Below are 14,792 nucleotides of genomic sequence, written 5' to 3'. Positions count from 1 at the left end.
AGTTTGACCTTTGTCATGGTAAAACACTTTAAAACTTTTTCGACATATTTCTTTTGTGTTAAATACAATAGCCCTTCCTTTCGATGCTTGTGAATTTCCATGCTAAGAATATATTTTTTTTGCTCCTAAATTTTTTTATTTCGAATTCCCGACAATCTAGTCCTTCAACCCATTGATCTCAGATTTATCTTTAGAACATGTCATTAACATATAACAAGAAGTAAATAAAAGAATCATCTTTGCGTTTCTTGAAGTACACACAACCATCACACTTGCTCCTTGAATAACCATTGTCCAACATGAATGAGTTGAACCTTTTATACCACTGATGAGGAGATTGCTTCAATGCGTATAACGACCCTTTTAATAAACAAACATGATTTTTTTTTCATCAATAATAAAACTTTCAGGTTGACGCATGAAAATCTTTTCCGCAAGTTTACTATGCATAAAAGTTGTATTAACATCTAGTTGTTCCAATGCCAAATCATGCGTAGCAGTGAGAGATAACAATACATGTATAAAGGCATGTTTAACAACAGGGGAGAAATTATCATTAAAATTTACTCTGCAATTTGACTATAACCTTTTGCAACTAATCATGCCTTATTCCTTGTGTCTTCAACTTTTGGAATACCTTTTTTCTTTTTCCTTTCTTTCCCCTTGGAAGATCCATTTGCAACCTATAATCTTCTTTCCCTTGGGAGGCTTTATTAATTCCCAAGTGTGATTCTTGTGTAAAGACTCAATCTCCTTTTGTGTAGCCACTAACAACTTAGCATAATCTACACAAGAAATTGTTTCTGAGTATGTTACGGGTTCTCCAGTTTCATTAGTTTCTTGTGCACTTGCCGAAGCATAGCCAATAGGACTGGAATGACAAAATTGGACAACATTAATAGACCTTGAAGGTACTTTGATCTCTCTTCTAGGCCTATGTTTGGTAATGCAATTAACCTACTTCACTAGTGTTATTAATTGAGCCACTCTGACTAGGAGTTGTCTCTTGCAAAGGGGTAGTGTCATCTTCTATCTCCACTTTCTTGATGTTATTCTAACTTGGTTAACTTCTACAATGGCATCTTCCTCCTCCTTTGGGCTAAGCATTACCAATTCATAAAACTAACATCGCTGCTGATAATAAACTTGGCTGATTTGGAATCAGGACACCAAATTCTATAACCCTTCACTTCGGTTGCATAACTAAGAAAAATACATTTCTTGACTCTTGGCTCCAATTTCCCTTGACTAACATGTACATAGGCAGGACACCCAAAAATTTTTAGATTAGAATAATCAATAGATCTACTAGATCATACTTCTTCTAGGGTCTTAAACTCTAAAGCTGAGGCTGGAGAACAATTTATTAAGTAGCAAGCAGTAGAAATAGCCGTTGCCCAATCCCTCGATAAATCAACGTTTGAGAACATACAACGAGCTCTCTCCAAGAGAGTTCTGTTCATGTGCTCAGCTACCCTATTCTGTTGTCCTATATGTCTAACCCTCTTATGCCTGACTATGCCTTCATAATTTTTGCAAAATTCTTCAAGCTTAAGTGAGCAAAATTCCAATCCATTATCAGTTTTGAGTCACTTCTTTTTAGTTTGTTTCTCGATTGTTGCTTTGCACTACTTGAAATATTTGGACATTTCATTCTTATGCTTCAAAAAGAACACCTTGGTCTCTCTTGAGTGGTCATAGATGAAGGTAAGCATGTATCGAGCTCTACCTTTAGAAAGAACACATGAGGGTCCCTAGAGGTTAGAATGTACATAGTCCACAGTACCTTTGGTTTTGCAGATGCTAGTGTTGAAAGTGACTCTCTTATGCTTTCCAAACGTTCAGTGTTTACAGAGTTCCATCTTACCTATACTTTGTCCACAAAGAAGACCTCTTTTGCTTAGAAAATTTAGCTCTTTCTCACTCGTATGTCCCAACCTCATATGCATGCCATAATTTGGTAATGTTAGAATCTGGCATAGAGGATTGAGAAGCAGTAGTAACACCTGAAACTATTACACCTTGTGATACTTATAAATTAGGAGGTAATTTTTTTTCTTTTAGAATAACAAGGGCACCTTTGCTGTCTTTCAAAACTCCACCTTTAGCGGAGTACTTGTATCCTTTAGAATCAAGGGCTCCAAGAGAAACAAAATTCTTCTTCAAATCTGGAATGTGCTGATCTTTGATTAGAGTTCTCACAACACCATCATACATTTTGATTCGTACCTTTCCAATCCTAGCAATTTTACAAGCTGTGTTGTTGCCTATTGAAACAATCCCACTAGAGATTGATTCATATGAGAAAAATCAATCTTTATTGGGACTTATGAAACGAGCATGTTGAATACATCACCCAGTGATTTTTAAAGCATGCATCGCTAGTAATGGAAAGAACAAATTCAGCACCTTCAGAGTCATTATTGGAAAACATTTGCTTTAACCTCTCTCATTTTTTCTTAGATTTTGGCCTTGTTTGTTATCTTTATTCTTGTTCTTCAACTTGTAATAGTCAACCTTGATGTGCCTCTTCTTCTTGCAGTAATTGAAAAATTTATTTGCACGTCTGGATCTTGATTTGAATCTGTGATATGAATTTCTTTCCATGGTCCTCCCCCTGGCTACCAAAACATCTCCTTGTCTTTCACCATTATTTCCTGTAATGTGTTTTTTGAATAATTCTTTAGAGAATAATGAAGCTTTAACATTTTCTAAAGAAATGGTATCTCTACCAAATAAGGAGTTTTCTTAATATTCTTATAGGATAGGGGTAAGGAACATGACAATAAAAGGGATTGATCTTCTTTTTCAATTTTGACATCAATTGAATTCAAATATGTAATGATGGAATTGGATTCGTCAATGAGGGTTTTATTGTACATACCTTTTATCATTCGTGGCAAATACAAGCCGTGCTTCAAATATAATTTATTGGTGAGGGACTTTGTCATGTACAACAACTCCAATTTAAACCATAAATTGGTTGCGGTATTTTCTAAAAGGACTTCTTTTAGAATAGTGTCTAAAAGACGTAACTGGATTGCTGTCAAAGCTTTTCCATCCATATCGCCTTTGATCATTTGTCAAAGTACTCAGCATTTTCTATTTTCTTAACAATGCTTTCACCAAACCATTTTGGATTGAGACAACATGCATTTTGAATTGTCAAAGATTAAAGCTACTGGAACCATCAAATTTCTCAATGTTGTATGACGTTGAAGCCATTGGGAACCTCGCCTTGATATCACTTGTTAGGATTGATAAGTACAACAATTGAGAAAATAAGTGAATAATAAAAGAGGAAATAGATACAAGTTACGTGGTTCGACTTATAGCCTATAGCCACAGGCAAAGATGGCAAGAGCATTTCACTATTAGGAAAGAGAGAATACAAGAGCATTTAAGATGTTATACTCTTTGACACACTTTTCAAAGATCCACAGAGGCACCTAAATATGCACCCGGTCAAGAATATCCCTTTTAGATCAAATTAACTATCCCTCAAATTAAGGGTGCAAATTAACTCACCTTGAGGTCTACTTTTTAATTTCCTTTCTTCCAATAAAAAAAGAAAATCCCTTTAATGAGAGAATAAACTCTCAATTTATTAAAAATAACTTCTATCTTGAATGAGAGATTTGTTGTGATGCATGAATGTGTTGACCAAGGCATGGGAAAACAAGTAACTCCTATCTTTAATGAGATCTTAAATGAGAAATTTATTGTGAACAATTCACATGGGGCTGGCCTAAGCATTCATATGGGGTTGGTTCATCATTAACAGAAAGTAGTAGGGGCTTTTGTCAAACCACATGACATCACTAGTGTTGTTTATGGTGTGGCTCTTATACTTGGAGTTTCATAAACAAGGGAAGGAAGAAGAACATGGAGGGGCTGCACAGCAGGCACTCGTCGACGAGAGTATGGACACGTCGACGAGTGGTCTCCTTCGTATCATCGACGAATCCTTGTACTCGTCGACGAGTGTCGCCTGGGCCGCGAAGAGAGATTCAAAATTTGAATTTGGACGTTATGGTAGTTGAATATTTGGAGGGAAACTTCTGAGAAACTTCTATTTATGTACTTCTGAATGTATTTTGTTTATAGAGAACTTTGTAAGACTAGTGTGTTGTTATTCTTCACATTATAGTGAACATTGAGTGCCATTTGCTTTATTCTTATGTGATAAATTGTTGTTTCTCATCCGTATTGGTTGTGTTGTTGAGGCTTGGTGATTTGTTGCAAGTTTACATCTTTCGCTGAGTGTGTGTGTATCCTATACTCAATTAAAAATCACAACAAATTGGTATCAGAGCGATTGTTGTTATGGCATCGGGATCGTCTTCTGCAAGATTTGACGTTGTCATATTTGAAGGAATCTGAAACTTTGGTTTGTGGTAGAGGAGAGTAAAGGATATTCTTGTGCAACAAGGAATGACTAAGGCTCTACTTGGTGTTCAACCGGTTGGAATGGATGAGGCAGCATGGAGAGAATTGGAAGCAAAGGCCGTTTCTACAATATGCTTGTGTTTGGCCGATGAAGTTCTCTATCATGTGATGGAGGATGATTCTCTAGCGGTTGTGTGGCGAAAGCTTGAAAGTCGGTATATGTCTAAATCCTTGTCGAATAAACTTTTTCTTAAGCAAAGATTGTATTGACTTAAGATGGTCGAGGGTTCGGATTTGAACCAACATATCAACATTTTTAATCAAATTGTGAGTGATTTGGCACGTGTTGATGTAACATTCGAGGAGGAAGATAAAGCATTGATGCTATTAAATTCCCTTCCTACGTCTCAAACTTACGAAAATTTGGTTACAACTCTTACATATTGCAAAGATAATCTGAATTTGGAAGAAGTGACAAGTGCATTGCTTGGTTTTCATCAAAGAATGACGATTAGCAATGAAGCTTCACATGGTGAAGGACTTTTTGTAAAAGGTAATCAAGAACATGGGAGACGTTAGTCCCAAGGAAAATCTCGGTTGCAGCAGTCCGGGAAGAAGAAGAAGGACGTGAAATGCTTTAAGTGCAGTGAAATTGGGCACATAAGGCCGGAATGTCTAGAGTGGAAGAAAGGGAATTCTAAAAATTAGCAAGGTTCGTCAAAATTTTTGTGTGTAGTAGAAAGAGATTCAGAATGCAGTGATGGAGATATGCTGTGTATTTCATTGGGTTCGAAGTGCCTCACAGAAGACTCTTGGATTCTAGATACCGAATGCTCTTATCATATGTTAGCAAACAGAAAATGGTTTGACACCTACAGGTTAGTCAATACTGGTTATGTTCTGATGGGAAATAATATTTCATGCAAAATACTTGGTATTGGAGATATAAAAATAAAAATGTATGATGATGTTGTAAGAACTATATATGATGTAAGGCATGTGGAGGGTCTAGGAAAGAGTGTTATTTCATTGGGTATTTTAGACTGTAACGAGTATAGTTATGAGTCTGAAAAAGGAGAAATGAAGGTGTGTGAAGCGATTCAATAGTGATGAAAGGAGAAAAGATAGAGGGAAATATCTATGTATTGCAAGGTGTTACGGTTGTAGGTGGAGATACAGTCGTTGAATAGGAATCAGTTACTTCGTGGTACATGCAGTTGAAGCATATGGGTGACTACATATATTCAGATGTTTGAGAACCGATGATGATAACATCAAAGGAGAGACATATGTATTTTGTGAGTTTATCACGAAAGGTCTTGGTGTACTTCATGCAGTGGCTGAGGTGGAGAACAAGATCGGGAGAGAAATCCTTATGTTAGACATGGGGACTGAGTATGCTGGTTTTGTTCAAGAAGTTTTGTGAGCAGGGCAGGTTATATGCAGAGCTTGTAGGGTACTTCTTAATTAAGTCAGTGAGTATGATGCGTCTTGTATGATCGGTCGCCAAAAGTATCGCTAGATGGGAAAGTTGCAAGTGAATTGTGGGCATGTTTTTGCGGTAGACTACTCGGTTGTGAGTGGATGTCCACTGGTGCACTATTCTAGAGATGGAGGATCTAGGTTTGGTGTTTTGTCCGAACGGTACCTCTTTCTTTATTCACTAAGAAAGGAGGGTGCAAGTTGGGTTATCCTGTGGCAAACAAAGGGGTGATCGAGGACATGACTTTTTGTTGATGACATCTTGGGGCAACGTACTCAGGTAAAGGAAGAGAAACAGAAATGTTAGAAAACTGCGGTAGCAGCAATCGTGTTATTCAGGTGGAGTTAGGGACTTAAGGCAGAAATGCGGGGAGTTCTAACTCAGGTTAACAATATCACAGATTAAATGAGCTTGTGATGCAGGTGGAGCAACAGACTTAGGGCAGAGATGACATTGGTCATATTGCAGGGAGTTTCAGCTCGGGAAACCCGTAGAATCACGATAAGCTCATGTGCACTATCAGACCACCACTCAGGTGTGTGAGGTGGTGAGGCTTCTAATATGGGTGATAAGATGCAGTGGAGTGATATGTCTGTTGTGTATGAATGACATGTTATTGGCTGAAAATGCTTTTATCGAAGCTTTAATCAGTTGGAAACTCTGTTGGAAGGTTTTGACATGAATGTGTTTGGGTACGACCAAGTGGTTTGTTGATTCACATGGACAAAGCTGCGAGGAGATTGATATTATCTCATGGTGGCTTTGTGGACGGAACCGTAAGGAGACTTCGTTTGCTCTCTCAAGGGTGTTCTGTGGAGAATCATTGTGAAATGTCTACCGCTCAGTACCCAAGGACGGGCTGTGATGTCCGGGACATGTCAAAGGTCCTTCATGATTGTGTAAATGGGGTGTTTCAGTAGGCAACAGAGTGGACCGTCAGTTGTGAGATTTGTTGAAGACTATGTAGGGGGCTTTGGTAATATAAGGCTTGCAACAGTGTTTGTTTATTGTTGTTGGAAGGCTTTGTTGGAAGCCTAGGGTGAAGTCTTCGGGTGATGAATCTACAACTGCGTCGGGGTTGATGGTAGAAGCTAAAGCTGCCATCGGTAAGTTCAAGCGGTATTGCTTGGACTTGGTATTTGTCTCCAAGTGTTAGAAGGGAGACATAGCCCAATTGGGCGATTCAAGTTCAAGGTGGAGCAGTTCATATGTTTTTCAGTATTCTCCTAAGGGGGCGTATAATCGCCAAGGTGGAGATTATTGTTTATGGTGTGACTCTTATACTTGGAGTTTCATAAACAAGGGAAGGAAGAAGAACATGGAGGGGTTGCACAGCAGACACTCGTCGATGAGTGCCTTGAGCTCGTCGACGAGTAGATGTTGAGAGTCAGAATTTCTCAAAATTGAAGACTCGTCGATGAGTGTATGGACACGTCGACGAGTGGTCTCCTTCGTATCGTCGACGAATCCTTGTACTCATCGACGAGTGTCTACTGTGCCGCGAAGAGAAATTCAAAATTTGAATTTGGACGTTATGGTAGTTGGGTATTTGGAGGGAAACCTCTTAGAAACTTCTATTTATGTACTTCTGAATGTATTTTGTTTATAGAGAACTTTGTAAGATTTGTATTGTTCTTCTTCACATTATAGTGAATATTGATTGCCATTTGCTTTATTCTTATGTGATAAATTGTTGTTTCTCATTCATATTGGTTGTGTGTTGTTGAGGCTTAGTGATTTGTTGCAAGTTTACATCTTCCACTGAGTGTGTGTGTATCTTATACTCAATTAAAAATCACAACAACTAGTTACTCGTAAAAGCAATATCTAGTTAGACAAGTCATCTTGGATTTTCCCCTTCAATCCTCACTTACTAGTGCCCTGATTGCAGGTCTAGCTTTGTGAAATATAAAGCTTTGGACAATCAATGAAAGAACACTTCAAAATTGGGAAGAGGACACTTGTTCTTGATCGTAATCTTGTTCAAGGCTTGATAAAACACATTTGCAGAGACTTATCTCGTTTTTTCTGGAATAACACTGGAGCACCATAAGGAGCCTTGGAGAGTTGGATGAGTCATGCACTTAGCAACTTGTCCAATTGTTTCCTCAACTTAGCCAACTCCAAGGGTCTCATTTTGTATAGGGCTTGTGCAAGAGATTTAGCACCAGACATCAATTCTATTTGATTGTTAGTTGCACGTGTTGGTTCAAGAGATTTTGGAAATTTTGTGGGCGTGACATTAGAGAATTCCCCCAAAAGATCTTAAATCACATCAGGGACTTCCACCATTTGTTATGGTGGCCAAGAATGTGGACTCCCCTTTCCTCAATTCATCATTCAATTGCATGGTTGATATAACGCCAACCTTCCTCTCTCCGAATTTCTTGCTTGGATCCTTGTATACTGCAAGGACAAAGCAAGATTCCTTCTCATTAGAAATTAGTATTCCAACAAGATGGATATCACTTTAACCTTCACAAAGAACTCTGTACCAAGGATGACATGGAAATCATCTAGAGGCATTATCATTAGGCTGCATTGCCCTTCCCATAAACCCGTAGTTAGGGTAGTAGTCACCATTCCTTGAATGATTCTTGCTTTTGAATTTACATCCTTGACCCAACTTGAATCCTGAGTGAGTTGCCATACTTTGTCACTTCCTTATGGGCGGGCCCTGAGTCTACCATAGCATCAATTTCAATGCCACTGATCTTCACTCGGACATACATTAGACCTTTATGATTGAGGGGCCTCGTAGTAGTGATAGCAGTCAACAACTGTTGTGGGTTGACATGCAATGTTCCATCATCATCTGAATCAATATCTTTCGAGTTTGAGGCTACCAAAGCATTTAATTTCTCCATTTTGGACAGATATGGGCTTAGTGAGGACTGGTATAGATGAAACAACCAAATTTTTGGGAATTTTGGGAAGGATCGTTTCCTTTATTCTGATTGCGGCGTTCATGCTTTGGTTTATCCTACATATCCTTTTTCTTCTCCTTCTCTTCCTTGGCTTTGCCTTTGTCCTTGTATTTCTTTGGCTTGGCCTTGGAACCCTCGATCTTAGCATTGATTAATGAAATCAACCAAGCCGTCTATTGTTACAATGGATGCGAAAGAGAGATTTTCGCCCTTCGTCTCCTACAATTCCATTTGTGTCCACGGTTGTAAGGTTCAGGGACTCAAACCTTATAAGAAGCCTCACTCCCACTAGAACTTGAGGAGATGGATCTCTTCATAAGAATGACCACACCATCTATGGAACCAAGTCTCCCATTCACGGTTTTAGTTAGGGTCTTCATGTCACTTAGCAAGGTCGATATCTTGACTTCTACAGCAACCTTGAAATCTACATGTTGGTGTAGTTCAACCAATCCGTTGGTTAAACACTCACATTGTACTACCTTGACGTAGTGATGAAACCACGTCTCACTTGGTTAATCAAATGACACACAATCCAAATTCGTTATGATCCAAGAAGTGCGTTTAAGTAAAGTATGACATAAAAAGAGGCAACAACGCAACAACATTACAGGAGCAGCACCTCCAACCTTATTCTTATCCAAAGACAAGGATTACACACTCAAGACATGTGCAGGAACACCATGAACGAATTCTCTCTAATGTCTTGTGCCGCCCATATGTCATATTTATACAGTTGACATCCCTAATTGTCTAGGGTGAATATTTGACAACCCCAACTGCCTAGGTTCTATTTGATGCAACCAGAATTTGCCAACAAGGCATAATTGATTATGTCTACAAATATGTGGCTAGGAACATTGGCATATGTCAACCCTTGAGCTATACTCTTGACAAGCATGTGTGTCGGCACCTACCAAGAAATTGTTAAATAACCGCTTTGTTTGGTCAACAAGTTAACACTGTAGCTTTTGTCATTGACACTGCATATAGCCTGTGGGTCAACACCTTGTGTCAAGCATGATTTCTCTTTGACCATGACTTACCCACACATAAGCTAGCACCATATGTCAATGAGGAACATGACATATATGTCAAAGGCCATGGCTCCAACAATCTTCATCTTTGACCATGTCGCATAAACAACTCAGCATCTATGTGCTCCCTCCATAGCAACATAGAGTGTCAATTTACCAAATGCCACAAGATATCTCATGACAGGCTATCTCCTACTATCGCCTTGGCACACGAGTTAACAACTTCACATGCCTGTCACGAGCTAAGCTTGTTTAGGGCATTATGCTTGCCTGTGACCACTTATCTCATGTGCTTGGGATGAGTTTCCATCATATAAATACTAGTGTAGGGTTATTTTCGGCTAGTAATGTCTTTGTATGCCAATTAAGGTAGTATGACTCCTCCGTCACTTTAATGTTTCCTAGTGCTAGAGTGGGAATGACCTAGAAAGCTCTTTAGGGGAGGGTAAGTGTTCATCAGTCATTGTAAAACTCACTAGCTATTGTCAACGTGTTTAGCCTACTTGCCTCCCTCGCTAAACACACATTGTCAACGGAGGTGTTGCTAATGAATTTCGTAGATTCAATGTTTACTGCTTGCTTGCCACTGCTTACATGAATGGTTACTGTTTCCGTTGCCATTTGATTGAATGCTAATGAAAGTGTTTCATGGATGAATGTTGGTAAACGATAGGCTGACTAGTTAAATAAGAGTGTTTTAGCTAGCGCCGCACGGCCCTTTCACAACGGTGTGAAAATAGTCGGACCGTGACACCTTGGCATGTCAATGGTGATCAAGGGTTTGAAAGAAACCCTAAAGAATGATGCAGAGCTTGAGAGGAACAATTTCCCTTGGTCACTCTGTATATCTCCACAACTGAATAAATCTTCAAGGTAAGCAAGCAATGATTGTGGATCCTCAAGTTGGTTGCCTAAGCAGTCTTCATTAGCATGCTATCCATTTCAATGGCCAGATTCCTGGTCTATACTAGGAGGTTACTAGGTTAGTGATATTTCAGAATACTCAAGGGAGAGAGTGTTTGATAGACCTCGGGATTGTCAATGACATTTGCTATTTACTTTTTACCTCCCCTGCAAGTCTGCAATTTTGCGATGCTGTAACCATATTGAAGTAATGAGTTATCTCCTACTCAAGACATTTGGATGTTGTGCTATCCCACGTAAGATCAATACACTATGATAAGGCTACTCCTTTAATGGATCCATTAGTGATCTCCAGCCTCTGTAGGAGTTTATTTTTGTAGTGTTGTTTCTTATGGTACATTATTTTGTGACGTGTAGACCTCCTTCTCTCACTATACCTTCTTATCTTCCCCTCCCTCTATCTCTATATGTATGCTTATTTATTTATAGAATATACAGTTCTGTTATGAATCCAGGCTGAATTCTACCTTTTTTTATGCCTTCAGGTGGGACTTTCCAGCGACTCTTCATGATTTCCTATCTTGATGATGAGATACTTGTAAGTTTCTCCCAAACATAATTTTAGTGTCATCAATATGGAATAACTTTTATGCATTTGAAATGTTGTGTCTATTTTCTGGCCAATATTGCTGCTGAAGTTGTATATTCTTCTCTTTACTGTTTAATAAATTGCACTTCTACCTTTCATAAAGAAAAAAAAAAAAACCCTGCTGAAGTTGATGGAAAAGCAGATATGCTGAAAATACTAAATCATGAAAGAAAAACTGTATGGGGCATTTCTTTAAATAGCGTTCTCAAAGCAGTCAGCTGTAATCAACACAAAATGCAAGTAACAATAGCTGTGGCCTAAAGAACCCCTCTTTTTTTTTTTTTTTTTAATGTTTTGTTCTCTCCCTTGTTTTTCTTGGGTTCTGTTTTTTAGTGGGGGGTGGGGGAGTCGGTACACAGGGAAATGAATTGTTTCATCACTTTCATCATATTTTAATGCACTGATTCATCACTTAAATGGAAGCAGTGAAAAAGCAAAGACAGTCTCTGCTAATCAATCGGCCGAAAAGCTTTATCCTACAGATTCTGGGGTTCAGTTACAAGGATCTTTTGTGTTTCCTTGCCTCTCCTTTCTTCTTGGTTTCTTCCATTCCATTTGGTCTTCCTCTTGTTAGTGTAGAGCATATTTTGGGTTCAATTTCATGTTACTTATTGTTGCACTTGTTTTTCTTTGTTGTGCATTGCTACAAAAGGGCTAATTTCCTGTTCTGGGGGAATCGAAACCACCCTTTTGTGGTTGCTTCAAATAAATATGATGTTTCATTCCTTGTTGTATCCTTTGGGCATAGGAGTGCTCTATTATGAAATCTAAGGTTCATTCAATAGATAAAAACCTAAGCATACAATATGCCTTGTTTTTCTTGTTTGCGCGAGTTACAAACTGGGCTAATTTCCTCTGCTGCAGAAATTACAGCGACATCAATCCAGTTTCTTTAAAAAAAATCTGCTGTTTTGGTCCTTTGTATCATACCCAATCCACCTTGTTACCCAAAAAATGCTCAATGTTTGCCGGTGTTCCCCTCCCCCAACCAACACAAAAAAAGAACTAAGGTTAAGGTTTTGTAGATGTAAAATTAAAAAAAAATGAAAATAAGAAATAATTTTTAACTCATGTCCTTACCATGGCGGGCTAAACATGAGCTGGATAGCCTTGAGCATGAGCTGGATAACTATGTGTCTAATCCAATTTTATTCAGTCCTGCGAAACCCAATTCTGCGAAACAAAGATGCCCTTACGAAACTTATCATGTCTTCTATTTTCCAGTGATCCTCTTGGGTGGAAATAGTAGTTTTAATTCTTAAATATAGGAAGGCTGTAACCATGCTACCCTGCTTGCCTTGTCAGCTTTCTCCTTGGAGAATTTTGAACATGCAAGATTTTCTAATGCAATAATTTTGGTCTTTGCAACTGTGCATGCCCTTTATTTTTCTTGGTCGGCTATTATTTATAGTTGCTTCTTTTTCACTTTATGTGATATCTTTATTGTGAAAAATGACACCAGATTTACAATTTCGACAATTTTATTTAACGAAACAAGAGTTTACTGCTCAAAACCACAGATTGCATCCCGTTATGATGCCAATTGCCACTCCCTTCCCCCACCAACAAATAATAAAAAAAAGAAGTAGACTGATTTTTTAGCCTTTGGTGAGTTTGTGCTGTCCAGGCGGCATAGAAGGCAAATGGTTTTGTGCCTTGCGGCTCTGGTGTTAATTAAACATGTCAAGGGGCATAAGTTACAGATGCACTGTATGCAAGCTGCATGCATGCATTCACCACAGGCACCCTATTAGCTTATCCTGCAACATAGCTATGTAGGAATGGCTACCTAAAAGGCATAAGCTGTGGCCACTGGCCATCATCATATTCTAACTTCTGCCACTGCTTTGATTATTTAGATAATAAGGGACACTGTTGGAGTTCCTGAAGTCCTCACAAGGTTGGATCCTGCTCCCTCTCTCATGGCTGAGATCAGTACAGAGTATGAAAGCTAGATATTCTTCCTTTTCCATGCATGGGAACGATCTTCTCCCATTTTTACTTTTTGATATTGATGCATTTTTATTTATATGTATAATCTCCCTCTCTCTCTCTCTCTCAAAAAAAAATGGGGCAAAAAGGTGCATTAGGGGCTTTGCTCCTTTGCTTTACCTTCTTTCCCTTTTCTTTGTTCTCGGGATAAATTTTTTGGGTAATTCTAGATCACGATGTTAGCACAATGGGTAGTCTGGAGCACTTTATTTTAACTCATGAACATGTGAGACCTATTATTATTTTTTGGAGAAAAACTAGGTCTTCCAGGAGGACTAATGTAGTCCTCCCATCCAATGAAAACACTAATCCATCAGATTATATGTGAGCCGTACCATGTGATGCTCACTCTTTAGTGTGCTTTCATTTGATGGGAGAGCCAGTGATGTCTCGATGCTCGGATTTATAAAAATCCCACGTGTGCATATACCTGCAAATAGTTTCTGTATTCACTTGTGTTAATTTGTAAACTCTGAGTTTGAGTTCTGGGCTAGAGATCTTGCATTCTGGTTATGGGCGGATGTTGGTCCTCCCGGGGGACCTAATTGTTCTTTTTTTTTTCTTGGAGTTATTTATGGCAGCTTGGTCAAAATGCGAGTCCCACATGTATATGTGTTAAAATAAGAGTGATCTGAGACAAACCACTTGTTGACATGGTGATTTAAATCACCCAAAATTTGCTCGTTTTCTCCTTGTTTTCTTATTTTCTCTCATCTCTACGAATGATACGAGGGCTCGACAAACTCATTCACACAGAGAAACTGTTAAAAAAAAAAAGAGAGGGTAAAATCGAAGTCTGACGACCGTGAGTTGAAGCCGTTGGAGACCTGGAGCAGGTAAAAATTATGGGGGTAGTGAGGGAAAGGTAGGGTAGCGGGTAGGCTTCACGGTTAGGCTCAATCTGTGAAGGTGGCAGGTTGTGTTTTGTATTCTCCCATTTACATTTGTGTTTGGAATATGAATGTAACATACAATATATGTAAGTAAATAATTAGGGCTTTTCAGGGAAGGAAGTTCTAAAGAAACAAGAAGGAAATACACTTCACATGTGTTTATTTGTTTATTTTTATTGCTTCCTATATATATTGGTCTACCTGCCAAGGGGGACTATCTTCTGACTTCGGATAGAACTTTGGTGTTTTTCTTATTGGGATATTTTTACTTTACCCTCGTGGGTTCTTAAGAAAATGGAAAGAACATTCTGTTTGAAAACCCATGTGAGGCTTGTTTGGTGAGGAGGGATATTTCATAGTTCTCTATATAAAAAAAATACTGAAAAAAAGATGAAGATTGCTAAAAGTGAAAGGAAGGTGATTTATTAAATCAAAATTTTTAATTTGATTTTAAATTATTTTTACCGGGGATATTTTAAATATGAATTTGTAATCAGATTTGGATAATAATTATATAAAATTATATTAAAATTTGTATAAATTTACTTAAAATTTAAA

General features: G+C 38.3%; 1 protein-coding gene across 1 annotated transcript in view; it reads left to right on the top strand.

Moving 5' to 3' along the window:
- The window catches only part of LOC131168086 (probable plastid-lipid-associated protein 13, chloroplastic), a 54,929-nt gene extending 40,525 nt beyond the window's left edge, over window positions 1-14,404 (top strand). The window contains exons 6-7 of the mRNA XM_058127287.1: window positions 11,246-11,298; window positions 13,209-14,404. Of these exons, the coding sequence (XP_057983270.1) occupies window positions 11,246-11,298; window positions 13,209-13,304 (149 nt within the window). The 3' untranslated portion in view covers window positions 13,305-14,404. The remainder of the gene's footprint in view (window positions 1-11,245; window positions 11,299-13,208) is intronic.
- The last annotated feature ends 388 nt before the right edge of the window (window positions 14,405-14,792 follow it).

The sequence above is a fragment of the Malania oleifera genome, chromosome 11 (assembly GCF_029873635.1).
Source record: "Malania oleifera isolate guangnan ecotype guangnan chromosome 11, ASM2987363v1, whole genome shotgun sequence".
NCBI lineage: Eukaryota > Viridiplantae > Streptophyta > Magnoliopsida > Santalales > Ximeniaceae > Malania > Malania oleifera.
Note: the sequence above shows the minus strand (reverse complement) of the source record. Positions and strands in the feature narration are given on the sequence as shown.